The sequence below is a fragment of the Lynx rufus genome, unplaced genomic scaffold (genome assembly GCF_022079265.1).
Source record: "Lynx rufus isolate CCGP_SWC_20201006 ecotype Redwood Valley unplaced genomic scaffold, mLynRuf1.p SCAF_15, whole genome shotgun sequence".
NCBI lineage: Eukaryota > Metazoa > Chordata > Mammalia > Carnivora > Felidae > Lynx > Lynx rufus.
This window is the reverse complement of record NW_025814829.1, coordinates 59,968,721-59,996,356: the sequence shown is the minus strand read 5'-3', so window position 1 is coordinate 59,996,356 and position 27,636 is coordinate 59,968,721. Positions and strand designations below refer to the sequence as shown.

At 40.3% G+C, this 27,636-nt stretch overlaps 2 protein-coding genes across 3 annotated transcripts in view; one reads left to right on the top strand and one right to left on the bottom strand.

Moving 5' to 3' along the window:
- Positions 1-3,757, bottom strand: part of CNST (consortin, connexin sorting protein) — a 116,633-nt gene extending 112,876 nt beyond the window's left edge. The window contains exon 1 of one of the 2 annotated variants that reach the window (XM_047077115.1): positions 3,673-3,757. The gene's annotated coding sequence lies outside the window, so the exon portion shown is untranslated. Of the gene's footprint in view, positions 1-3,340; positions 3,427-3,672 lie in introns of those variants that run through there. The other variant, XM_047077116.1, reaches the window with a different exon arrangement.
- Positions 3,758-4,190: 433 nt separating this feature from the next.
- On the top strand, positions 4,191-20,503 carry TFB2M (transcription factor B2, mitochondrial). The gene is made up of 8 exons (XM_047077118.1): positions 4,191-4,485; positions 5,289-5,377; positions 9,383-9,536; positions 9,842-9,990; positions 13,059-13,145; positions 15,369-15,431; positions 17,891-18,054; positions 20,090-20,503. The coding sequence occupies exons 1-8, from the start codon at positions 4,191-4,193 to the stop codon at positions 20,262-20,264; spliced, it is 1,176 nt and encodes a 391-aa protein (XP_046933074.1). The 3' UTR covers positions 20,265-20,503.
- The last annotated feature ends 7,133 nt before the right edge of the window (positions 20,504-27,636 follow it).

Here is a 27,636-nt window from a genome sequence, read left to right as displayed (position 1 = left end):
ATTCCTAGATAAAGAAAAGCCTGTATTTGTGTGAATCTTCAGGGCCCTAAACTGGAGAGAATGCTCACAACAGTATCAAGACACAGATACACTGAGTGTAGAATTTCTCAATAAAAATATAATCCTTGGAGAGGCCACTTAAATCATTTAAGAGCTTTTTTAAAAAATAAAAATTGCCAAACTCTCAATTATTCTTCCTCAAATTAAAAAAACCTGTTAAGACTAATTTGTAGGAACTATATTCTTTCTTATCCAAAGAAAATGGTGCCAATAGACAGTCATCTAGATTTAGATACAAATGAAAACACTGTATTTTCCTGCTATAATGTGCATCTATGTATGTCTCAGGAAACAAGCAACATCCAATCATTACGTATTCCCCAGGTCTGTCTCTGATCTTTTAATACTCCACACAATGCCAACACTGTGACAGCTCTACAATGACTAGATTTTAGAGGGATTTTGCTTACTAAACGGGTAATTTAAGATTTCTTTATACCATAAGGGTTGGGGAGGAGGCGTATTTCTTATATTAGATTACACCAAATATTAATTAGGGCTTCAGATGAATTTTGACAATGAATGTTAATATTAAATGTAGATGTAAACAGTGCAAAGTAGTATTAGGGGAAGTTTAATAGAATATATAAGAGAAGAACAATGATAGGTCCTATTGATCCCACTGAGGTCAGTTAGCCATAAGGTTAGTTTTCCAACAGGGTTATCCTTCAGTTTTAATAGCTCTGAACAAGAGATCGTTCCATGCAACTCACCATCCCTGTTGCAAAAACAACTTAAAGCTCGTACATAGTCAGCATGTCCGTAGTTTTGTATCGAAAGTGCCGTATTTCCTTCTAACTTTATCTAAACCACCATACATGAGTTACTTGTTTGCTCGTAACCAGGCTCCTAGCATTTTTGAACCAAAAAATATACTCTTTCTTTCTGAATTTTGCTGAAAAGATTTTCTCTTTCCTTTGACAAGAAATGCCATCATACAGAGAAGCACATTTATACCCATTCAAGCTCTCCCTACTTAGTAACACAGGTAAAGGAAACAGAGAGTCACAAAGCATCTTGACACATTGTTGACATGCAGATGTAAATAACTGTAACAATGACATCCCAGGAAATGACTGAGCACCCTAGTCATCTTACAACCTCCACCAAACATGCACTTGTCCACCTGTTTATCCTACTCAGGGTTAAGACAGTCATCTCCAAGAGGAAGACTTCTTGGAACTTTCTTCCTGCACAGAAACTTCTCAGTTTGGGGAAAAGAAAAAAAAGAAAAGAAAAGAAAAGAAAAGAAAAGAGAAAAGAGAAAAGAAAAGAAGGAAGAAACTTCTCAGTTTGACTATCACAGCACTTTAAGAAAAGGATTTTTAAACTTACCCTATTGGATTTACCCCAGACTCTCAGGATAGGAAGACATCCTAAAAATCATGTAGCAATACTGTCGCTACGAGCTGCCCAATAAGATCCTAGCCATTTGCCAGCTACATGTGGCTACTGAGCGCTTGAAATGTGGGTAGTCTGAGCTCACATGTACTCTAAGTATCAACACCAGCTTTTGTAGATTTAGTACGAAAGAATGTAAAATATCTCATTCTCAATTTTCCAAACATCCCATTTGAAACTGTATGGTTTAAGTAAAATATATTAAAGTTAATTTCACTTGTTTCTTTACCTTGTGAATGAGACTAGAAAACATTACATTGCTTATGTGGCTTGCATTACAGCTGGATTGTCACAGACCTGCCGTCCCTTCCAGCACTGTTTACAGACCTACAGACCTAGTGCTGATAGCAAACAGGAGTATCTATCACTGGACATTTCCCAATTACAACTGCCAGTTAAAAGCCAAAAGAAAAAGCAGTTATTTTCTCGATCAGTTGATATTATCAAAAATAACTTAAGAAGAGTATAAAAATAGAATCACTTTGCCCTGACACCATTTTAAGGAAAGATTACCTCAAAGGGGAAAAAATAGCACAGGACGCAAAAACCACACCTCTGAAGAAACTATGATGGGAAATAAGCAAATCATGTTTTTCTAATAAAGTAGATCTGAATGCTGATTGTAAGGCACACCTTTAAAGGGAAATTAACATTTATTTCCTTTCCAGTACCTAGGGCCTCAGAAAAATAAAATGTGTAAGATTGTGTCTTTATTATTGAAGCACCTTCAACCACAAACAACCATTAGCATTATAAAAAGGGAAATAATTATCATAACCTCATGCTCCTGTCCAAAACAAACAAACAAACAAACAAAAAACCCAAAACCCAAAACGACTCAAAAGCAAAATAAGAAACATCAGCTTCTCTAGGGCTGAGCAGGCTACCTTTCTTCCACAAATCTTATGAAATAAGAAAATATATTTTAAAATAAATATTTTGTACAATTTTTTAAGTGTATTTTAAACATGAAAAATTCAAAATCAATTTCTAGAAGTGAACCATTTCTTCCTCTATCATGACATTTTTCTTCTTTATTTGATTTAAAAATATTCAGGCCTCCGGGACTTTTAAGGGAAAAAAATCCAGTGTATTTCAGAATCTATGAAAATATCTTTAAAAGGATAGAGGAGGTGACAGCTCATTAAAGAATCGTGAGGAAAGCTTCCTTCGGTGTTCAGAGCATGCAAGAATCACTTCTAGAAAACTGTCAATACAAAAAATGAATTTGAGGAAATTTAGATCAACGATTCCCCCCGGCTTCCACAACAGCTGATCAGATACTTTCTACAGTGTCCTAGCAAATTTATCATCCGAAAAAAGGAGGGGGGGGGCATATTTGCTTGTCAATTTCTTTATCCATTTTGAGATCCATCAGCTGGGTATAATCCTCAGACTTCAATTCGCCAGGTGATACATTCCTCAGAAACCTTTTTCTTGTGCATTTAAATACCAAGCTCAATTACGCCGCGAGCACAGTAAGCAGAAAGGATTGTACGTATTTTCACAGGGTGTTGATTGGATGCGGTTTCCTGTCCTGGTGTAAAGAGTGACGGGCCAATCTCTTTCTGAGCATAATCCTTAAACACTGAAATCACTCTCAAAGAATCGAGTCTTCTAACACTGCCCGAGAGGTAAAAAGACTGCCAAAATTTCCATTAGAGCATCCTATTTTTAGAGTCCTTGGAATTGGTCTTCAAAATTGCATTCCGCGGCACGTATCTGAATAAGTTTACGGAGGGATCAAAATAAGCATCCTAAGGTCGCAACCTTCCTAAGCCTAGAAGGGGATTTAAAGCTTTCAAACTGTAATTTTTTTATAACCTTAACTTTAAATCTTATCAACACGCGAGTTACAAACGAACATTAAGGTAAATACCGGCCCAGAAGGAGGTACGGCAGGGAGACACTCGGCGGCGCTCGGTGGAGGCGGGGGCGCAGGTACGAAGGCAAAGCGGGGCCACCCCCGAGGGCGCAGAGCCAGAGCCCGGGCCGTGGGCTGCTGCCGCGGGGAGGAGGCGCGGACACCCGGGCCGGGGGGACGGGAGGCGCGCCGGCGGGCGCAGGGGGCGCGGGGGCTACACCTCCCCCGGAGCGCAGAGGCGGCGCGCGGCGCACAGCGCGGGGGAGGCGCGCGGGGTCCCGGGGGCTTTCCACCCCGGCCGCGAGCCGGCCGCTGCCCCGCACCGCTCTCCCTCTCCCTCTCCTCACCTGGGAGTCGGAGGCGACCGGAGGGCTACGGCTGCGCGCCGGGTCTGTCTCCAGCCCCGCTCGCTGACATGGCGGCCGAAGCGCTGTCACAGAGCCTGCTCGGGTCTCCCGCCGCTCCGGTGGAGACACCTTCTGCCTTCCCGCCCCGCCTCTCTCTGCGCACCGTTCCCGGCGGGCCGGCGGGCGGCGGGCAGCCCGCGACCGCGGAGCATAGAGCGCGAGCGGCTAGAGAGGAAGCGCAGGGACAACCATAGAGTAACAGGTCCAGACACAACCCGGATGGTCCGTCTCTCTCCACGTCCGTCCACTCACAATCCTCCGGCGACTGCACCCGGACGGAAGCGGAAGTGAGGGAAGTGGCAAGAAGAAGGGAGCGTTCGCATGCGCGGTTTGTAGTGTCTAGTACCACCCGCCCTAGTAGGGTGGTAGGCAGGTGTGGCACGTGGGGTGTCCTGTACGGAGTTCGCTGACGATGTGACGACCCCGGGCGACACTGGGACAGACGTTAGAGGGCGAAGATGTCGGTCCCGCGGCTGATGCTGTCATCCTTGGCCGGCGCTGGTCGCTTTTGCGTTTTGGGGTCCGGAGCGGCGAGGTGGAAGAGCGTCCGGGCGCGGAACCGCCGCGGCTTGTCCGACCTCCACCCGCAGCTGTCGCCCAGCCAGGGTTTCAGAGACTCGCCCTCGTGGCTGCCCAAGAACCGCTCAGAGCCCCGGAGTTACATAACCAATCCGAAACTCGCCACGACCTTGGTGCAGATACTGCAGAAAGAGAACAGAAACCGTCACCAGCTCTTCCTGGAGTGCAATCCAGGTGAGTCCGTCGTGGACTGCGTTTTCTTGGACGTTCGTGACTAGTGCCTATTGTACTGATTGCCCACGCGATGCTGTTTAAGACCTGGCCCCTTGAAGCAGCTTGTATGGACTGTGGTAATCAGGACACCATGAAATATTTCTGCAGCAATTTGCACTTTACACACATTTGGTAATACCTGCTCTTAGCTTTTACCATCTTCCCAAAATACTTGCAAGCGCCCCCCGCCCAGAACTTTTATCTAACCTTTGTATAGGTGTCCTAGAGACCATAGCAGGATGTCAGAACATAAGATCTAAAGTTTATTTGTGTACGTAATCTCTACACCCGGCGTGGGGCTCGAACTCTGAGATCAAGAGTCTCACAGTTTTCTGAGTGAGCCAGCCAGTCGCTCCTGAAAAATACTTGTTTAAAGTAGCACTTTCTGTCGTGGGTCTGTTTTGTTTAGGTTTTACAGTATCTTTCGTGGTTAGGGTATCAGGGTAGTCCATGAATAATTGGTACGCTAAAGGCACCTTTTCTTGTTTGTTTTTGCAAGACATAGTAAAGCTTTGTGATTGAGAGGCTTTTCCGGCTTTGACAGAACGGATTCAAAGTCCAGCAGCACTGCTTATCAGCTGTGTTGAGGCAAATGCTGTTATCTAATCCCCAGTTTCCTTACATGTAAATAAAAAGTGTAATATCTACTTTGGGGATGTGGGAATCAAAATTAGATAATACAGGTAAAATATCTACTTTAGTAAATGATATTGAAAGAAATTGTTTCTTTTGCAAATGAACGTTTTGTTCTGTTAATATACTAGGTCCTGGAATCCTGACCCAAGCATTACTTGAAAGCCAGGCCAAAGTGATTGCCCTTGAGTGTAACAGAACTTTTCTTCCACATTTGCAGGTATATTTTTAGTTTCTAAAAAAAAAAAAAATTTATTGCTCAGTCAGCTATCTTTGAGTATTTAGGAAAGTAACAAGCACACAATTTATTTTTTTAGACTCACTTTTAAGGGCCATGCTGTACATACATTGTTATCCCCGGTGACTAGAGCATAGTATAGTAAGTATCAGTAAGTGATAATATCACGGTATCTATGCTCATTGAATGACTAAGCGATTGGAGTCCTGAGATTTATTCTCTGGGTGTACCTCTGCTACAGACTAGATGGGGGACTGAACAAAGTGTATAACTGGTATCTCCAGGGTTCTTTCCTCATCTCTAGTAGGGTATCCCGTGCCTCTGCTTTCTGTGAACTTAGAATCTAATTGGAATGCTACGATTAGATCAACGGGACTCTTGTTAACTCTGGATTTAGGGATTCAGAGGCAAGGAAGGTGTGGTATAGTCAGATACAATTGCATGCAGTGAAAGCATTATCCAAATGGATTTTTCAGTGAATTCTGCTTCCTTGTATAGCAGATCCCTTCACAGAACAGTGAAGTGGACATTCCTTACCTCACTGCCAGCCTCCTTCCTTCTCTTTCCCCTCCCTCCTCAAGTGTCTGGATTCAGTTTAGGAACCTTATACCTCTCTGTGCTAAATTTCGGAAACCACGTGAAATGGAATGATTTAAAAGTGCAGGATGACAACAAAAAATTATGAAAATGTACCAAATCCTTTTTTTCTTAATTTTTTAGTACAACTGTGCATGTTAGATGGTTGTTACTGTACAACTGATTGCTTTGAAAAGAAATCAAGGTTTTCCAGGTTATAGAATTGATGCTGAATCTACTGGAATTCCAAAACCATGAAGAGTTTAAAAGACAAGATTATTAAAAGACTGAAGATCATGAAGTGTGGGTTCGTGAGTTTGAGCCCCACATCAGGTTCTGCACTGACGGTGTGGAGCCTGCCTGGGATTCTCTTTCTCCCCCTCTCTACCCCCCACCAAATAAATAAACAAATAAATAAATAACAAGATCATGAAGTGTGATTTAGTAAACATAGCCACCTGTAATTTCAGTTTCACTTTGGGAATTGAAAGCTTTTATTTTGATCCTTTATAAAAGGCCGACTTTTGAAGAGTGATCTGCATGGTCACAAAATAATTAAGATGGCATTAAAATGTCTTTTTATTTACTTTCTTATCCTATAACACAATAGTTGCTTTTTTGTACAATCAAGGAAAGTGTTCATTTGAAAACAATGATTGAGTGAAAGATGGAAGGTTGGGGGCTAGAAAGGTCATGACATACAGTATTTCTTACAGGAATATTAGTCATAAAGTTTCCTGAAACTACAATGTAAGCACAAAATCCGTCTCTGACTAAATCCAGTCTTTGATTAGAACTAGTTCATGTTCCAGTTCAGGCTTTTATTTTCTTTCTGACTCCTCTTTCCCCCTCTCTGCTCAACACTAACTTGAGCTCAGCCCTTAGTACCTGTTCTTTCACTCTTATTAACCATCATTATGATGGAGTGAAAAACCATTCAAATAAGGTTTTGTGTGAATTCATCTATCTGCCAGAATAAATGAGAAGGAACCATTTAAATAGAAGTTTTGTGGCCCTAAATCCCAGCTTTATTTTATTTATTTTTAAAAAAAAATTTTTTTTTCAACGTTTTTAATTTATTTTTGGGACAGAGAGAGACAGAGCATGAACGGGGGAGGGGCAGAGAGAGAGGGAGACACAGAATCGGAAACAGGCTCCAGGCTCCGAGCCATCAGCCCAGAGCCCGACGCGGGGCTCGAACTCACGGACCGCGAGATCGTGACCTGGCTGAAGTCGGACGCTTAACCGACTGCGCCACCCAGGCGCCCCTAAATCCCAGCTTTAAAGTGGTGCTCTTAGCAGACATTGCTTCTAGCCCCCCAGAGTTTGTTTCTAAACGCTGAAAAGATTTTTCAAAGATGATGAAGGCTTAGGATTTTTATCTAACTTTAGAACCCCCACCCTCATAAATTCCCAAGACTCCGCATTAACAGTGTTTCGAGTGGGAACAGTTTGTTTTCCTGTCTAGATGTGCTAGAGATAGTTTTCAAATTGTAGCCTATGATAATAAATCATAATATATCCCTGCTGAAAATGGAAACTGTTGTTGCAGAAATAGCTGTACATGTTCAGCTGAAGAGATAGCTTCTGTGGTAAGCTGTATGGTATTTCAGCAGAGACAGAACAGTCTTTTCAGATCAGCCTGTCAGCTCTAGCCCTCGCTACCTTTAAGACTCTCTGGCAATTAAGTAATTTAACCTGTTCGGCTTTGCTTTTTCCTTTTCTCTTACGGAAAATAGAGACAGTAATACCTACTTGTAAAGAATCTTGTTGCAATTGAAATAAGATAAACTGCTTCCTGTCTTTGAATCCTAAATGCGACCAAGTTCAATTTTAAAAGGTGATTTCACTATTACTGTGGAACTAAATTATTTTGGCGTTTTGGCTGTTATTGTCTTTACCATTATTGCATGGTAAGCGATAGATGCAAAAACCAACATGTACTTTCAAAGTACGAGTGGAGCAAGGTCTTTTTTGTTTGTTTATTTTAGAGAGAGAGAGAGACTTTCCCCTCACAGAGCTGGGGTGGGGGGAGGGGCAGAGAGAGGAGGATGAAGAATCCGAAGCAGGCCCCAGGCTCCGAGCTGTCAGCACAGAGCCCAATGCAGGGCTCGAACTCACAAACAGCGAGATCATGACCGAAGCCAAAGTTGGACGCTTAACTGACTGAGCCCCCCAGGCGCCCCGGGAACAAAGTCTTAAAGTGTGCATTCTTACATTCCTATCAAACCAAAATTCATTAGATTTTCTTAGTTACAAAGATTAAAATACGACGCTTGAGTAACTTGTGAGGTTACTTTATTGCTGTATATATAGAACAATTTGTAGGACTTTCAAGATGATCTGTTTGTAAGATATCCATCCAATGAGTGTTCTTTTTCTCTAGCTGGCCTAACACCACACTCTTCTGGTTTCCTTCCTCACATTTTTTACTTCTCAGCTTCTTGTGAGGCCTTGGGGTTAGTTACTCCATCCTCAGGCCTAGTCTCCTGTGATTCTCCCTAGGGGGTCCCCTCTGCACCCCTGGGTTTAATAACCTTCAACAAGCCAGTTCTCACCACTTTATGTCATTAGCCTGGACCATTCCACTGACGCGCGGCCCCCCCCCCCCCCCCCCCCCCCCCCCCCCGTCAGGGCTACAACTTTCTGCCTGACGTCTCCACTTGGACCGCCTAACAGGTGTCTCAGGACTAACATGAACAAACGTAAATGGTTTCCACCCAGGCTGTTGCTTCTGTCATTCTCAAGGGTCCCCTCGAAAACGATCATTAGAATTTACTACATTTAAATAATATTTAGAGGTTGTAATCAAGCACTTAAAAATAGTTAGGTTTTTTGTTTTGTAACTTTAAATTGCACATTCTTGAAACTTTGGTATATATCAACAGAATTTTCTGTGCATGAGAACCTCGTTATATATAGCACATCATAGTACCCTCTTTGATTTTTTTGTAACTTCAGATTAGAGAAAAAAGCATGAGGGGCACCTGGGTGGTGGCTCAGTCGGTTAAGTGCCCAACTTTGCTTAGGTCATGATCTCACAGTTGGTGGGTTTGAGCCCCTCGTTGGGCTCTGTGCTGACAGCTCAGAGCCTGGGGCCTGCTTCGGATTCTGTGTCTCCCTCTCTCTGCCCCTCACCGGCTCATGTGCTCTCTCTTTTTCTCTCTCTTTCTCAAAAATAAGTAAACATTAAAAATTTTTAAAAAGAAAAAAGGATGAGTAAGAGTTTCTTGAAAGATTTTTGTGTTGGGGGCTTTTTCTTAGTAATATTGTGTGTTCATCACTTTTCCGGCATTATTTAATTTCTCTTAATTATGTTAATTTTTAGGGTAAATTGTTTGAAGTAGATCTTTGAATTGTTACCGAGTTTGCATATCACTGAAAATCTTAAACATGTCTGTCTCTCTTTAGTCGCTGCGAAAAAAGGTGAATAGAAAACTAGAAGTGGTCCACTGTGACTTCTTTAAACTGGATCCTAGAAATTCTGGAATAGTAAAACCTCCCATTATGCTTTCAGAAACACTTTTTCAGAATTTGGGAATAGAAGCACTTCCTTGGTCAGAAGGTAATTTTGTCATTCACTGCCTCAGATACCTTATAATTTGCCACCTTTCTCTAGCAGTACACCTTGTCTGTTAAAGAGATCCGTGTACTGTCCAGATGGTATAGTTTGTGTTGACTATGGCTTTCCACTCACATGGATACACTTAGAGCCGTTCTGCAGAGGCCAAGTTCCCTATCGAGGAAAGATGCCGTACCTGAGTTGTAATTGAAATGATAGTTTGTTAACTTGGTTTGACTCAATAAAATATGATCTTTGGAAGAAGTTTAAACAATTTATTCAAATATTTTTCCTTGTGTTCTTAACAGATAACCCATTAACAGTAGTTGGAATCTTCCCAGCTAAAAATGAGAAAAAGATACTTTGGAAACTTCTGTATGACCTGTATTCTTCTACTTCTATATACAGTTATGGACGAGTACAGCTAAATATGTTTATTGCTGAGAAGGAATACGAGGTAGGTTATTAACAAGTCACTGAGTAGCTTTTGTTTTGAAAGAGTCCTGTGATTTTTGTCTGCGTAGTCTTAATCTGTGTGACTTTAATTTGAGCTCATGACACTTGAGAGTGTTGAGATTGTTTTTAAATTTCTATAGAGCAGTCTTTAGGTTTGATTTTTTTAAGTTTTTTTTTTGTGGTTAAACATACAAGATACAATATTTATCATTTTAAGTCTCAAAGCGTACAGTTCAGTGGCGTTAAGTCTGTTCACATTGTGGTCCAGCCATTAACCACCATCTGTTTCTTCTCAGAAGTTGTTCATCATCCCATACCGAATTAAACATCAACTCCCCACCTCCCCCTTCCCGAGTCTCTGGCAAACAGTGTTCTACTTCTATGACTATTCACAGAATAGTCCATGAATTTGACTATTCTAGGTCCTTCATGTAAGTGGAATGATAGAGTAGTGCGTTTAGTGTCCGACTTCACTTAGTGTAATGCCTTTGGAGTTCTTCCAAGCTGTAGCGTGTCAGAATTTTGTTTTCTTTTTAAGGCCGAGTAATACTCCATCGTATATCATATATGGACATACACGCGCACCACCTTTTGTTTATTGGTTCATGTGTCAGCGAACGTTTGGGTCGCTCCCCGCTTTTGGTTGTCGTAAATGATGCTGCCGTGAGCTTTGGTTGCAAGTCTGTCTTCCAGGGTCTGCTTGCAGTACATTTGGCTGTATACCCAGGGGTGGCATTGCTGGATCGTGCGGCAATATTATTTTTCAACTCTGGGGGAGCCACCCTACTGTTTTCGACAGCAGCTGCACTATTTTACGTTCCCGCCGGCAGTGCACAGGAATTCCAGTTTCTCCGTTGTCTCTCAACATTTGTTTTCTGTTTATGATACCCATTGTAATGAGGTGAGGTAGTGTCTCATTGTGCCTTTGATTTGATTAGTGATGTTGAACATCTTTTCAGGTGCTCGTAGACCGTTTGTGTTAGGAATGTCTGCTAAGGTCCTTTGCCGTTTTGGGGTTGTTGTTGTTGTTGTTGTTGTTGAGCTTTAGGAGTTATTTATATATTCCCTGTTCGGATACATGAAATGCCTGCAGGCGTTTTCTCCCCATCTGTGGGGTGTCGTTGTACACTGTTGATTGTGCACATTGATTCCCGAAGTTTTTTATTGTGATGAAGGCCGGTTTGTCTATTTTTTTCTTCTTTCTGTCTGTGCCTTTGGTGTCATAGCTGAGGAATCATTGTCAAATCCAATGTCAGGAAGCTTTTTTCTTATGTTCTAAGAGTTTTGTAAGCTTCAGTTCTTACATTCAGGTCTTTGATCCATTTTGAGTTACTTTTTTATATGGTGTTGGGTAAGGGTCCAATTTCATTCTTGTGCATGCGGGTATTCAGTTTTCCCAGCATCCTTTGTTGAAAAGACTGTGCTTTCCCCGATGAATGACCTTGATGCCCTTGTCAAAACATCATTAAACCATACACATTAGGGTCTGTTTCTGGGCTCTCTTATTTTATTACATTAGGCTATTCAGTGTCCCTTGAGATTCCATATGAATCTCAGGACTGGTTTTTCTGTTTCTGTGAAAAAAACACCCTTGGGATTTTGATAGGGATTGCACTGAATCCGTAGATCACTGTGGGTAACATTGATATCTTAACATTGATAAGTCTTCCTATCCGTGAACACAAGTTGTCTTTCCACTTGTGTTTAAACCCTTTCATTAGGTGTTTTGTAGTTCTCAGTGTACAAATCCTTCACCTCCTTCGTTAAGTTGATCCCTAAGTAGTTTACTCTTTTTGGTGCTGTTGTAAATGAAGTTTTCTTAATTTCCTTTTCAGATTGTTCATCGTTAACATAGAAATACGACTGACCTTTGTGTGTTGTTTTTACATCCTGCAACTTTGCTGAATTCATGTATTCTAACAGGAATACTTAGGGTTTTTCGACTCTGTTCTCTGAAATTCAAGGGCCTTCTGAAGTTCTTGATAGTATCTTGAGAGTAATGTTTCTTTTCTGCTCAGAATGCTTCATGATATTAATGTTTTAATCCATTGTAGGTCAGAGAAGGACAGGTATCATATGTTTTTGCTCATATGTGGATCTTGAGAAACTTACCAGAAGACCATGGGGAAAGGGAAGGGGAAAAAATAGTTACAAACAAAGAGGGAGGGAGGGAAACCGCAAGAGACTCTTAAATATAGAGAACAAACTGAGGGTGGATGGGGGTGGTGGGGAAGAGAGGAAAGTGGGTGATGGGCATTGAGGAGGGCGCCTGTTGGGATGAGCAATGGGTGTTGTATGTAAGCCAGCTTGACCATAAATTATATTAAAAAATAATAAAAATGAGAGTAAAAAAAATCTTTTAACCCATTGTAACACAAGATGCTTACTCGTCTATAAGAGTCACGGGTCAGGATGGTGGAGCAAGACATGAAAAGGTGGTTTACTCCCCAAGACTCAGTAGAGAAATAGTGACTGTCCATGAGAAGCGTGGGGGACTCAGAACCTTGAGGCTGTACGTACATCATCTATGTGAAGGAAGAGAAACGGGAAGTGCTTCATCAGATTTCATCTTGCTGTTAGGAAATGTTCTAATGCTTTTTTTTTACTGTGGGCCTTTTCACATGTGGTTTGCTCGGTCTGTGTGCTGCCCTCTCATTCACTGCCAAGCGCTCAGCCTTCAAGTGTCAGCCTGGACATGGACAATTCTTGACTCAGAATTTACTAGGCTACCTGATACATAGTTCTAACACCCTTGTTCTCCATGTAATTAGATATTTTTGTTTTGTTTTTTGCTTTAATGAGATTTTGCCCTGGTAGGGGCATGGCTATCAGGGATGGCTAAAGGAAATCAATCCCACATACATTATATTTTAAGTGTACATGGTGATGTATTTCAATGTGAAAATTTAAAAAGACCTTCTCATCCTTGAAGTGTTACAGTTAAGATTTTGCATTTAATTCTGATTTTCTTCAATTTCCAGATACTATTAAGATAATACTTTTAAGATCAAAATTTGAATTTGATTGATCATAGTCATGTATACGTGCAACTTATTTTCTTTTCATTAGAAACTGGTGGCAGATCCCCAAAATAACCTGTATCAACCATTAAGTGTGCTCTGGCAAGTAGCTTGTGAGATTAAGCTTCTGCATGTGGTAAGTAAAATCCTTCTAGATTGCAACAGAACTTCATTTTTTTTTTTTTTAAGTTTATTTATTTACCTTTGAGAGACAGAGAGAGAGCATAAGCAGGGGAGGGGCAGAGAGAGAGGGAGACACAGAATCCGAAGCAGGCTCCAGGCTCCGAGCCATCAGCACAGAGCCTGATGCAGGGCTCGAACTCACGAACTGTGAGATCATGACCTGAGCTGAAGTCGATGCTTAACTGACTGAGCCACCCAGGTGCCCCAGAACTTCATTGTTTTTAAAGAAACTACATTTTGGACGCCTGGGTGGCTCAGTTGTTAAGCATCTGACATCAGCGCAGGTCATATTTTCACAGTTCATGAGTTTGAGCCCCGCATCAGGTGAGCTCAAGCCCCACTTCTTTCTCTCCCTCTCTGTCTCTCTGTCTCTGCCCCTTGCTCATGTGCACCCCTCTCTAAGAAAAAAAAAAAAAAAAGAGGCTACATTTCTTTGACCAATAAATGGAGAAAAATTAAAAATTAATTTTATTTTTTTCTAGCTATTGAAGATAATTATGTTTTTGTCACATATTTATATTTTTCTCAGATCATAAAAATAATATGGGCTTACTGTAAAAATGTGAGACCAGGAAAGAAAAGGAAGGAAGGAAAGAAGAATTTTTTAAAAGTCACCACTACCATTCTGCCACCCAGAGGTCAATATTGACATTTGTAGCATATTTGTAGCCTTTTCTTTTTCCTCAGTTTTTGTTTTTATTCTTTACATAGTGGAGATTATATTACTTTGTATCTTGTATTTCTTACTTACTAGTAATAGTTAATGGTAAGTTTTTCTCTTGTCAGTAGACATTTTTCGTAAGTTTTTAATGGCTACTTAAAACCTCACTACAGAGTATTCCCCTTTTTAGTTTATTTCTTTAAGCAAGATCAGAGTTGTCTAATAAAAATATAATGTGAGCCACGTATTTTAGGTTTAATAGTAGCAACATTTATTAAAAGGAAAAAACAGGTGAAACTAATTTTAATGTGTTTGATTTAACCTTCTTGATCAAAATACTGTCATTTCAGTGTACAATCAGTATGTTACGATTGGTTATTACATAATTTGCATTCTTTATGTTCTAGGCCTTTGAAGTTCAGTGTGTATTTCACACGTAACACATCTCCATTCAGACTAGACATGTTTCAAGTGTTCAATAGCCACGTAGGACTGGTGGCTCCTCTATTCATAGCAAGGGGCCGGAGTGAAGAAAAAACTGACGACCGCTATTTCTTTCATGCCATAATTTGTCCTTGTCTTTTTTATTGTAGTAGATTAGAGTTTTCATTGGATGTATGTTTATATACATACAATACATATGGGCCCTTGTGCTTCGAGGGAGGTGTTGGTTTCATTTTTAAATTTGCCATGTGTATCTCCATGTAGTCCCTTCCCTGCTTTTGTCCAGGAACACGTTAAGCCTGTCAGTGTGCATACTCAGTTGTTAGAATGTTACCCATTCGACTTCAGCTTTTGTTCCGATTCTGTTTTTTCTTCTCCAATACGTGAGGTTCTTAGATTGGATCTCTGTTCCTTGTCTTTTGTATCTGTCATGCTCTCGTCATGTTCCTGTATTTGCAGAACTCTTTTCACGCTAGCGTTCACAGCACTGACCCTGCACTTGTATATTGTGACCTTGGTACTGCAGTTCTTGGTGTCCCTGAAATCCTTTCTTACCTCAGTGATCTCTCATTCTGTTGCCTGCCTTTTTACCTGGGCCTCTTCTATCATCCAGGCTATCTGCTGCTTTCTTCATAAAGGCCTCCTGGCAAAGTTAGCTTTCCGGAGAGTCTTTTTGGTTGTTCTGCAGTGTTTGTTTTCAAAGGCCTATGTTGACTTTGTCCATTCATTAACCTCAGTGTTGATGTGATGGTCCCTAACCTGATTGTGAGTCTAATGTGGAAATCTTAGCTATTGAGATAACTTAAGGACTATTTGCATAACTGTATTAAGGATGAGTCTTTCCAGATAAGGGAATTCCCAATATCTGGATAGACCTTTGATTTTCCTTCTCTTTATCTAAAAAAACAGAAGAGGGATATTTATGATTTAACTATCCCAGTTGTTTTTCTTAAATCCAGTTAGAATGATGACTCAGATTTGATTTGTTCTGTTGTTTAAAGCCAGTAATAATCTGGGACACTTTGCAGAAAACTCAAAGAAATGTTTTGGTTTTGTTTATCTTCCCTCAAGGAGCCTTGGTCCTCATTCAGCGTATATAACCAAGTTGGGGGACCAAAAAAGTCGAAGAATAAGGTAAGAATTAATTAATAACCTTCCTTTCTTTCCTCTAAATGGAACATTTGGTATTCTGTATTTACTTAAAAATTTTTTTAAGTACACTTACTCATTTTTGAGAGAGAAAGAGAAAGGGAACCACTGGGGAGTGGGGCAGAGAAAGAGGGGGGCAGAGATTCTGAATAGGGCTCCGTGCTGACAGCAGCAAGCCCGATGCGGGGCTTGAACCCACAAACTGTGAGAGCATGACCTGAACAGAAGTCGGATGCTAAACCAACTGAGCCACCTAGTGCCTCAGTTGGTTAAGTGTCCGACTCTTGATTTCAGTTTGGGTCATGATCTCTGGTTCTTGGGATTGAGCCTTGTGTTGGGCTCTGTGCTGACAGTGCAAGCCCTGCTTGGTTGGGATTCTCTCTCTCCCTCTCTCTCTGCCCCTTCCCTGCTTGCGTGCCCTCTCTCCTGCTGTCTCTATCAATATAAATCATAAACATTTTTTTACAATTCTCATTATTTTTGAAGAGTTGTATTTGTCAGCTGATTGTACGTGGATCCTAATTAGCATAGTAAGAGCTTAAACAGAATTTGACTTCATTTTTATCTCTCTTGAAATAGAAGGTATATCTCAGATTTGGAAAATATGATCATTTTAGTGTCCAACTAATTTGATAAACTAAAAGTCAGAAATTTGTAATATTACTAATTATAATGATTGAATTTGTCATATGTTTGATGAATCAGTATGTCTTGTTTCTTATCTGGGGGGTGGGGCTTGTGTTTGTTTTTTTTTCCCTCTCTAAAGAACCGAAGTGGTGATGTTCTAAAGTTATCCTCCATTTACTTTATATTAGGGGTGCTTGTAGTGAAATTGGAACAAAGTAGTTGAATTTTCAAAAATAATTTTTGGAGTCAATTCAAAAGTTTCACTTTAGGATTAAATACTAATGATGCCCTAGTCCCAGCTTATCATTATAGCACCCAGTAAGCAGTTTTTAATTTCACTGATCCCTCCCCCCCACAATCTACTGTAGGCATCCACAGCTAGAAACCAGAATTGATTGAAGTTTTCTTCTTCAGGCTAATTTGTCTTCCACAAATATATATATAAATTTAAAAATTGTGGGGGGAGGTGGGTGGCTCAGTTAGTTAAGTGTGCAACTCTTGATTTCGTCATTTCGTCTTAGGTCATGATCTCACATGTGTTGGGGCTCCGAGCTGGGCATGGAATGGAGCCTCCTTAAGATTGTCTCTGTCTCCTTCTGCCCCTCTGTCCTTCCCCACACAAATGCTCTTCTCTCTCTCAAATAAAATGAAAAAATAAATAAAAACATATAAAAAAGAAAGGGACACCTGAGTGGCTCAGTCGGTTAAGCATGTCCAACTCTTGATTTTGTCTCAGGTTGTGATCTCATGGTTCATACGATTGAGTACTGCATTGGGCTCTGCACTGACAGAGCAGAGCCTGCTTGGAATTCTCTCTCTCCTTCTCTGTCTGCCCCTCCCCTGCTCATGCTCTCTCTCTCTTTCTGTCTCTCTCAAAATAAGTTAAACTAAGACATTAAAAAATTAAAAAATATAAATGTGTATGTGTGTATATATAGATGGATAAGTAAATAAGGGATCACTATCTAACACATGAGATTTCCAAAGGACTTAAACAGATGACCTTCCTCCTTTGTGAGGGATAACTTTAGAGAAAAAAACATCTTCACCTTACATCGAGGCATGTGCAGTTTTTATTTTAATCTGACTACTGTGTACTAGAGCAGGCTGGCCAACTTTTTCTGTAAAGGGCCAATGTGCAAATGTCTTAAGCTTTGTAGACCACATAATAGTCTTCATGTTCATAGTCTTTTTTTTTTTTTTTAAACAATCCTTTCCAAATGTAAAAACCATTTGTAGATTCATACTATATGAAAACCAGGCAGGCCATGGACCATAGTATATTTTTTTAACATTACAATCTGCTCAGTATAGAAAGAAGTTCAGTACATGTTGGTGTCATGTTTGGGATTTGGTTTTACCCTGCTTGCAAGTTAATAACCTGTTACTCTTTAAAGGATACTACCCCAGGGCCCACTCCTGCATCAGACAAAAGAATGTATTTGCCCTCAGGTCCTCTGGGGTAATGTGCCATGGCTCATTTGGATGGTGTAAATGCAGAGGTTTGCATTGCAACATAGAAACACAGGGCTGGGGGGACCCACTTCTTTTCTAGCAGACATTAAGCAAGCCGCTTCTTTGTCCTGGAGAGACATGATCTCCTCCCTCAAGCTGGCTCACTGCAAACCCCCCTGAGAAACTGCCCAAGTAAACAGTGGTTAGGGCCTTGCATTCTTGACACAGACAGCGAGAGCACATAGGAGCCCTCCGGCTCTGGAGATTGCCTCTTCCAGCAGGCAGCTTGTGTGAATAGGTTCACTATGTCTCGCTCTGGCAACATTTTGTGGCTAACACAACTTATTTCTTTCTCTCTCCAGGAACCATTAGAACAAATAAATAAACAAAACATGTGTTTTATTCAGATGACTCCTCTTCAGAATTTATTTACAGAAAATTTAACATCTGTTAATTATGACATATTTTTTCACATGTTAAAGCAGTGTTTTATGAAGCGCCATGCCACGCTCATGGACCATTTACAGTAAGTAAGAAGAATAAAAGCAAGTATAAAGTAGCAATTTAATATAAGAATTAGATTTTCATGTTAGAGGTCCATTTTCTATATCTGTATCATGATTAACAGAGTGAGATACCATGTTTTCACTCCTACAGATCTTCCAAACCCTTCCTTGGTGCATATTTTAAGAAAAATAAAATTCAACTTCCCACATAATCTCCTAAGCTTAATTTTTTTTCCTTTGAAAAACAACTAGGGATGCCTACCAGTTCTATCTCTGTCAGAGATATGCCCAGAATTGACCTGTGGGAAGAACTGGCTCCATGGGGCAGGTGCCTGGGTGGCTCAGTTGGTTGAGCATCCGGTTCTTGGTTTTGCCTCAGGTCATGATCTCATGTTCGTGAGTTCAGGCCCTGCATCGGGCTCTGTGCTGGCAGTGCAGAGCCTTCTTGGGATTCCCCCCCCCCCCCCCCGCTCATTCTTGATTTCTCGCTCTATCAAAATTAATAAACATTTAAAAAAATAATAAGAGGGGCACATGAGTGGCTCAGTCAGTCAAGCATCTGACTCTTAATTTTGGCTGAGGGCATGACCTTGTGGTTTGTGAGTTTGAGCCACACATCAGGCTCTCTGCTGTTAGCGCGGAGCCCACTTTGGATCCTCTCTGTCTCTCTCTCTCTCTCTGCCCTTAACCCCACGCTTGTGCGTGCTCTCTCTCTCTCTCAAAAATAAACATTTAAAAAAATAAAATAGGGGGACCTGGGTGGCTCAGTCAGTTGAGTGTCCGATTTCGGCTAAGGTCATGATCTCCCAGAGTTCATCTCCCCTCATCGGGTTCTGGGCTGGAGCCTGCTTCAGATTCTGTGTCTCCCTCTCTCTTTGCCCGTCCCCCACTCATCTCTTCTCTCAAAAATGAATAAACATTAAAAAAGCCTTTTTCTTAATAAAAAGAACGAACTCCTTGCTGGTGACGGATGGAGGCGACATCATTTCTGGTGTACCCACCGTCTACCTTTTGTCATTGTCTCTCCTTAGTGGTTTTACTTCCCAACCAAAGTCCTCTAGTCCTCTTGTCCTGGACCCGACTTCATGTTTCTACCTAAAGCTTTATTAACATTCTAGCTGTTACTACCTACTTGGTATCCTTATAACTTTTATATGGGCTGATGTGTACAATTCTATAAATTATGCGTTGCACCTTGGAATCAGCAGCCCATAGTCATTCAAAGTATTGTCAGAGAATAGGTGAGACTCTGAATGAGCTGTTGGTTGAACAATATTTGTGTAAAAATAAATGTTAAAAGTGGCATCAGACCAGTAAAAGTAATCTACCCTTTTCATCTTACCACCTTGTGGTAGTGAATATTTTGAATAAAAATATCAGGAATATAGGAAAATAAGCAATAAATATGGTAAACGTGTTGCAAAATGTTAAAATCCCTTGGCGAGCTCTGAATTGAAAGCATGTTTACACCTGTGACCAGAATTCTGTCCAAAATCAAAAAGTATTGGAAAAATTTTCCACCAAAATATTTTGTTATAAATATTTACTTGTTATTGTCATAGGCTCAGTGATGGTTTCTTGCTAGGCTAATATATAAGGCAGTTTTCTGCTTTAAAATTTATTCGTTAGTAATTTTCACATAAAAAGGTGAAAACTATTCCCTGTTTGAAAACTGTTGGATAGCAGTTTCTGCTCTTTGTACTTCTTGAACTATTACACGGACCTAAATGTTACGGATGTTTTTGCAAAGAGAACTAAGAGATGAAAGAGGTAGGCGAGAGAATGTTTCTGAAGGGCAGTGTTAAACTGGATTTTTTGGTAAGAATTGATGAGAACACGTGAAGGCCAAAATCTGCTCTTTTTGTTACAGGTAAGCCATGAGACTTTAGAAATAATAGTAAAAGCTGTACATTATACGCAAGCTCTTAAACCAAACAAGATTGATTATATATCGTAAGTTAAGCATTTTAAATTGGGCGTAGAAGCCATCTCTACCAATATTAATTGCAGTTCTAAGATGGAATTAAGCAGACTTACTTTGTATTTCTTTTGCAGGTCATTGAGTCCAGTTAATGCAGTAGCTATACTGAAGGAAATAGAGAAAGATGGAGACATGAAAATAACAGATCTGTACCCTGAAGACTTTAAACTGCTTTTTGAAACTATAGAGTCTTTCAGAGAGTCTTGTAGGTGGCTCTTTGATGACTGCATAGAAGACATAATCTTGTAGGGAACTGGATTGCCCACATACTGGCGAGAACTGCTTATTTATTTGGAAATTATGGCACCAATGGAAGAGAACTGGGTTTGTAAAGCTTGCAGGCTTTTAGCAGAAGATAACTGCCCTTGTTTGACAGAGTGGGCAGATAATTTCTTCTGAAGTTGATACCTTCAGTATATTGGATGAAACAACGACTGCTATTTTATTCACAAAAAATAAAATGAACACCGTATTACTTGTGGATTTGATCAGATTGCATTTGTTTTGTTTTAAATTCTATCTCCTGTAGGTATACTGGTAGATGTAGGGTATTGCCAGATGAAATTTAGTTTTAAAAATCCCTTTGGCCAAGGGTGCCTGGCTGGCCTAATCAGTAGAATGTGTGACTTGATCTCAGGATTGTGAGTTGAATCCCCACGTTGGGTGTAGAGCTTACTGGAAAAAAAAAAAAATCCCTTTGGCCAAATATCTTACCTTGTATTTAAAAAAATTTTTTTTTTATGTTTTTATTTTATTTTTGAGAGAGAGACACACTGAGAGTGAGGGAGGGGTGGAGAGAGATGGAGAAGAATCTGAAGCAGGCTCCAGGCTCTGAGCTGTCAGCACAGGGCCTGACATGGGGCTTGAACTCACAGACTGCAAGATCATGACCTGAGCTGAAGTTAGATGCCCAACCGACTGAGCCACCCAGGCGCCCCTATCTTACCTTGTATTAATTTAAATATTCCACTAACACTGTTGATCTTTTGCTTCCTCTTGGAGGGCAAAAGACTGTACATTATTAAGCTTAGAAAGTAAATTAAAATGATTTAAGTGGTTTTACTTTGCAAATTGTTGAATTATATTATCAAGTGCTGTACAATGAAATTATTTCAATTTTAATATGCTTTAAACTTTTTTAGAAATTAAAATATTTTAAGTAATAAGATTTCGTGATTTTTTTTTAGTCTCTAATGATACATTAAATTGACCCTAAGCTTTTCATTTTAAACTGTTATGTACAATGTGCTTTCAGTGAGTAATTCACTCTGCTATTCAAAAGTCGCTTGAATTTTTGTTCTATCAAGAAAGTTCATTTGAAGTTAGACCTTTACATGAAACTAAATGAAATTAAGAATATTTTCTTAGATCTTTGATTGAAGAAGCCACTAGGTTTTAACGGAGACATCAAATCTCAGATCTGTTTGCTATTATGATACTTCTTAATATGATACTTCTTAATACCTGAGTTACTAAGTAACTCGTTTGCAAGGCATGTTCTTAATAACATTCAGGCAAACCAGTTCTTCCCTGCTATTGTCCTTGGTCTACAATTCCATCTGGCTGGAAACCGAATCCTCTTTTTTCTCTTGTAATTCCTTTCCTGCCACTGTATAATCTGCCGAACTGTCATACCATTCAGTCTTCCACTGCTAGACCTTCAGCCTAAATTCCTCCTGAAGCTTCGTAACTAAACTCTAATATTAAGATACCAGGGGCGCCTGGGTGGCTGTCAGTTGGATGTCCGACTTCAGCTCATTCAGCTCAGGTCATGATCTAGTGGTTTGTGGGTTTGAGCCCTGCGTCGGGCTTTGCACTGACAGTGTGGAGCCTGCTTCAGATTTTCTTTCTTCCCCTCTCTCTGGCCCTCCCCCGCTCACACTCGCTTGCTCTCTCAAAAACAAACATTAAAAATAATAATAGGGGCGCCTGGGTGGCTCATTCAGTTAAATGTCTGACTTCAGCTCAAGTCATGATCTCGAGGTTTGTGAGTTCTAGCCCTGCGTCAGGCTCTGTGCTGACAGCTCGGAGACTGGAGCCTGTTTTGGAAACTGTGTCTCCCTCTCTGCCCCTCCCATGCTTGAGCTCTGTCTCTCTCAAAAATAAATGAACATTAAAATAATAATAGGGCAAGACTAAGATACTGAAGGTGGAGTGATTCCTGGTGATGGCAAGGCCTAGTACCAGGTAATTCAGGGTTAAACACACACTTTGTCAAAGGACCTCATGGTTGGTCTTCTGGTTCATTTGAATCCCCCAAACGTTATGAGTTTAGCAGAACGTTCACATGGAATAGTAGGAGCATGGCCTGGTGTCTCTGAAGGAAAGTTTTTATTAGAAGAGTAAAATAGTTGTCCATACAGTTATCTCTGGGTAAGGCCGTGGTGGCTAAAGACCAGTAGAAGAAGTAAGAGCTTGAGTTATTACAAGAGGAGACTCTCAGTCGTATTTAAGGATTTTTTTGTGTGTGTTTGTTTTTGGAATATTGATAACTTTCCAATAAGAAAATAGGTGTTTTTCTCTAGAATATGTAAGAATCCAGTCAGTGTAAATTCAGAAGGTGATTGGGACCAAAACAGGTATGTTCTGTATTCGAATTTTTAAAAATATTCTGTTATTGTGGAGTAATTACCATTCTCATCACTAAATTGTAGAATGGCATTTAACAGGTTAATTATCTGGCCCTTGGTTTTGCATGTGTAAAATGAAAAAGATTGGACTTTGTGGCCTTTTTATCTGTGATATTCTATAATTATGTGATATTGTATTACCAAAGTGTACTGCTACAGGGAGGAAAACCTGGAGAATGAAGTCAGCGTACAAAAAGCAGAGCTAACACATGGAATTAGGAGACATCACTTTGATAACATTCGAGCCCCCTGGCTCCAGCCATACCTGAAGCCATATACATGTCCAAAGCCAAGCAAATGCCTGAAGCCAACCAGTTTCCTTTATATAAATACTATCTCAGTAGCACTCATCAATAGCATCCCATTTCAACATGGGGATCTTCTAACGACTAAAAATTAGCACAATGCTCGAGTGATGACCAGTTGGTGACCTCCACGCCATGCCTGGACTAGAAGGAAGGGGTGTTTTAACTTCCATGTCCTATTAGTATATTACTGGCACCATTCTAAGGCTTGAAAGAGGAATCCTAGTTACCTGGTGAGACATGAAATACACTTTAAAAAATAATCCAGTAAGTGTTGGTTAAAAGTTCATTTTGTTTATTACTAAAACTGCTGGGTAGTTCTGTATTAAACATTTATAGCTACTACTTAATTTACCTCTTCCTAATAAAACAGCATGTTAAAATTTCAATTAAGGTTTATGGGGAATTGAGGCACATTCTGTGCTACTCTTTGGATTTTATCTGCTCATTAGAAGCGAGGATATGAGGGGCGCCTGGGTGGCTCAGTTGGGTAGACATCCAACTTCGGCTCTCACAGTTCATGGGTTCATGGTTTTGAGCCCTGTATCAGGCTTTCTGCTGTCAGCCCTGAGCCTGCTTCAGATCCTCTGCCCCTCTCCCGCTCACAAGCATTCTCTCTCTCTTTCTCTCTCTCTCTCAAAAATAAAAAGCACAAGGATATGAAAGGGAAAAACTAGGGTGAGAAAGCATTGCTTTTTTTGTATTTTAAAAATCTAATTTAGATTCATGATGAAACATTGTAAATTTAGTAAGAATTTTCATTGGAAGCATCAAATCTCCAAGACTTGGAGAAAGATGGTTTCAAGATCCTACCCAGGATTTCCTTATTACTTACGGTATAAAAACCTGTACTCCATACATCATGAACCTCTTAACATCTTCCAGTTCTCCTTAAACTTCTTTTACTGTTTTCATATGAGAGACACCACCAAAAGAATTTATTGAGTTGCAAGATAAGATGGAGGGCCCAGGGATTCTGAGCTTCTGTTTCTAAAATACATCTAGGGGCGCCTGGGTGGCTCAGTCTGTTAAGCATCTGACTTCAGCTCAGGTCATGATCTCACTGTTCGTGGGTTCAAGCCCTGCATCGGGCTCTGTGCTGACAACTCAGAACCTGGAGCCTGCTTTGGATTCTGTGTCTCCCTCTCTCTCTGCCCCTCCCCTGCTCATACTCTGTCTCTCAAAAGTAAATAAATGTGTAAAAAAAATTTTTTTAAATAAAATACATCTAAACATAACATGGTCCCTCCCAAGCAATTTTAAATAATAAGAGTCACTCATCTTTCCAGTTTCTGAGTGGTTTTGTATAGCAAATTTGGAACCTGATGCTTCTGATTTATCATTTTAGAGTTCTGAAAAGCAACAACCCATCTTACAATAATTAAATGGATCTTTTTTATTAAGTAAAAGAATTTAACTCTGTTACTGAACATGTGTTTCTCCTTATAGGATGTTAAATTGCATTATTGTGGAATCGCTTATTTCATCGGTAGGAACAGATCCAAATTTTGTGGGGTGCAGGTTTATACAACTTTAGCGAGCAATAGAAACTCTATACTCATTTAGTGCTAATTCTCCATTCCCTTCCCCCAGCACTTGATAACTGATATTCTACTTTTTGTCTCTATGAATTTGTCTATTCCAGAAACCATACGATATTTGTTGTTTTGTGTCTGCAGTATTTCACTTAGCATGATTTCAAGGTTCATCCACATTATAATGTATTAGAATTTCATTTTTAAGGCTGAGTAATATTCCATTGTATGTATATACCACATTTTGTTTATTCACCTGTTGACGCACACTTGGATTGTTTCTACATTTTGGCTACTGTGGATAATGCTGCTATGAACATGGGCGTGCAATCTCTTGCAGTTCCTGCTTTCAAATATTTTGGGTATTGGGGGACTTCTTTTAAGAAAAAGGATACAGGGGCGCCTGGGTGGCTCAGTCTGTTGAGTGTCTGACTATTGATCTTGGCTCAGGTCATGATCCCCAGTTCATGGGATCAAGCTCTGCATACAACTCTGCACAGAGCCTGAAGCCTGCTTAAGATTCATTCTCTCTCTCTCTCTCTCTCTGTCTCTCAAATTAAAAAAACAAAATCAAAACAATGAATATGACTGTAAGCACAAAAGGGAGTATTTGGAATGAGAAAAGAAGTCACAACAACAAAAAAATTTAAAGCTGATAAGTACCACAAATATCATGAAATCCAGAAAAAAAATTAGTAACTGGGATAGAGCCCTTGATACTCCCCCCCCCTACATTTTAGGTTGCATATTCTTTGATCACTTCTTTACAAGACAATAATTTTATAATACCAGTTTCTTTTTTTAATTTATTTTTTGTATTTTTAAAAAATTTATATCCAAGTTACCTAACATATAGTGTAATAGTGACTTCAGGAGTAGAATTTAGTGATTCATCACTTATATATAACACCAGTGCTAATCCCAACAAGTGCCCTCCTTAATGCCCATCATCCATTTAGCCCATCCCCTCCACCCAAAACCCCACTAGCAACCTTCAGTTTGTTTTCTCTATGTAAGAGTCTCTTATGGTTTGTCTCTCTCTGTGTTTTTCTATTATTTTTGCTTCCCTTCCATTATGTTCATCTGTTTTGTTTCTTAAATTCCACACGAGTGAAATCATATTTGTCTTTCTCTGACTGACCTATTTCGCTTAACATAATACACTCTAGTTCCATCCACCTTGTTGCAAATGGCAAGATTTCATTCTTTTTTTTAAAAATGTTTATTTTTGAAGGGGAGAGAGACAGAGCATGATTGGGGGAGGGGCAGAGAGAGAGGGAGACACAGAATCTGAAGCAGGCTCCAGGCTCTGAGCCATCAGTACAGATCACGGTGCGGGGCTCGAACCCACGAACCATGAGATCATGACCTGGGCCGAAGTCAGATGCCTAACTGACTGAGCCACCCAGGTGCCCCTAGATTTCATTCTTTTTGATTGCCGAGGAATACTCCATTGTATATACATACCACATCTTCTTTCTCCATTCATCAGTTGATAGACATTTGGACTCTTTCCAGACTTTGGCTCTTGTCAATAGTGCTGCTGTAAACATTGGGTGCATGTGTCCCTTCAAATCAGCACTCTTGTATCCTTTGGATAAATACCTAGTGGTGCAATTACTGGGTCATAGGGTAGTTCTGTTTTTAATTTTTTGAGGAACCTCCACACTGTTTTCCAGAATTGCTGCACCAGTTTGCATTCCCACCAGCAGTGAACAAGTGTTCCCCTTTCTCCACATCCTTGTCTGAGTTGTTAATTTTAGCCATTCTGACAGGCATGAATGAGGTGGTATCTCATTGTGGTTTTGATTTGTATTTCTCTGATGATGAGTAATGTTGAGCATCTTTTCATGCGTCTGTCAGCCATCTGGATGTCTTCTTTGGAGAAGTGTCTATTCATTTCTTTTGCCCATTTCTTCACTGGATTATTTGTTTTTTGGGGGTGTTGAGTTTGCTAAGTTCTTAATAGATTTTAGACACTAACCCTTTATCTGATTTGTCATTTGCAAATATCTTCTCCCATTCTGTCAGTTGCCTTTTAGTTTTGCTGATTGTTTCCTTCCCTGTGCAGAAGTTTTTAATCTTAATGATGTCCCAATAGTTCATTTTTGCTTTTGTATCTCTTGTCTCTGGAGATATGTCAAGTAAGAAGTTGCCGTGGCTGAGGTCAAACAGGTTATTGCCTGTTTTCTCTTCTAGGATTTGATGGCTTCCTGTCTTATGTTTAGATCTTTCATCCATTTTGAATTTATTTTTGTGTATGGTGTAAGAAAGTGGCCCAGGTTCATTCTTCGGCACGTTGCTGTCTAGTTTTCCCAACACCATTTGCTAAAGAGACCGTCTTTTTTCCACTGCATATTCTTTCCTGCTTTGTCAAAGATTAGTTTGCCATACGTTTCTGGTCCATTTCTGGGTTCTCTAGTCTGTTCCATTGACCTATGTGTCTGCTCTTGTGCCAGTACCATAGAGTCTTGATGATGACAGCTTTGTAATACAGCTTGAAGTCTGGAATTGTGATGCCTCCAGCTTTGGTTTTCTTTTTCAGGATTGCTTTGTCTATTCGGGGTCTTTTCTGGTTCCACACAAATTTTAGGATTATTTGTTCTAACTCTGTGAAGAATGCTGGTATTATTTTGATAGGGATTGCTGGATCCTGGTTTTTATTTTTTTTAATTTTTTTTTAAAAAAAATTTTTTTTTTCCAACGTTTATTTATTTTTGGGACAGAGAGAGACAGAGCATGAACGGGGGAGGGGCAGAGAGAGAGGGAGACACAGAATCGGAAACAGGCTCCAGGCTCTGAGCCATCAGCCCAGAGCCCGATGCGGGGCTCGAACTCACAGACCGCGAGATCGTGACCTGGCTGAAGTCGGAGGCTTAACCGACTGCGCCACCCAGGCGCCCCTGGATCCTGGTTTTTAAAAGAAAGCTACAAGAGCCGTTCTTAAAATGAATATAGTTTTTTTTTTTTAAATTTTTTTTCAATGTTTATTTATTTTTGGGACAGAGAGAGACAGAGCATGAACGGGGGAGGGGCAGAGAGAGGGAGACACAGAATCGGAAACAGGCTCCAGGCTCTGAGCCATCAGCCCAGAGCCCGACGCGGGGCTCGAACTCCCGGACCGCGAGATCGTGACCTGGCTGAAGTCGGA

Coding starts and splice junctions, on each gene's coding strand:
- TFB2M (XM_047077118.1), top strand. CDS start 4,191: ATGTCGGTCCCGCGGCTGATGCTGTCATCCTTGGCCGGCGCTGGTCGC. Junction 9,991..13,058: donor TTGCTGAGAAGGAATACGAG/GTAGGTTATTAA, acceptor TCTTTTCATTAG/AAACTGGTGGCAGATCCCCA. Junction 18,055..20,089: donor ACGCTCATGGACCATTTACA/GTAAGTAAGAAG, acceptor TTTCTTTTGCAG/GTCATTGAGTCCAGTTAATG.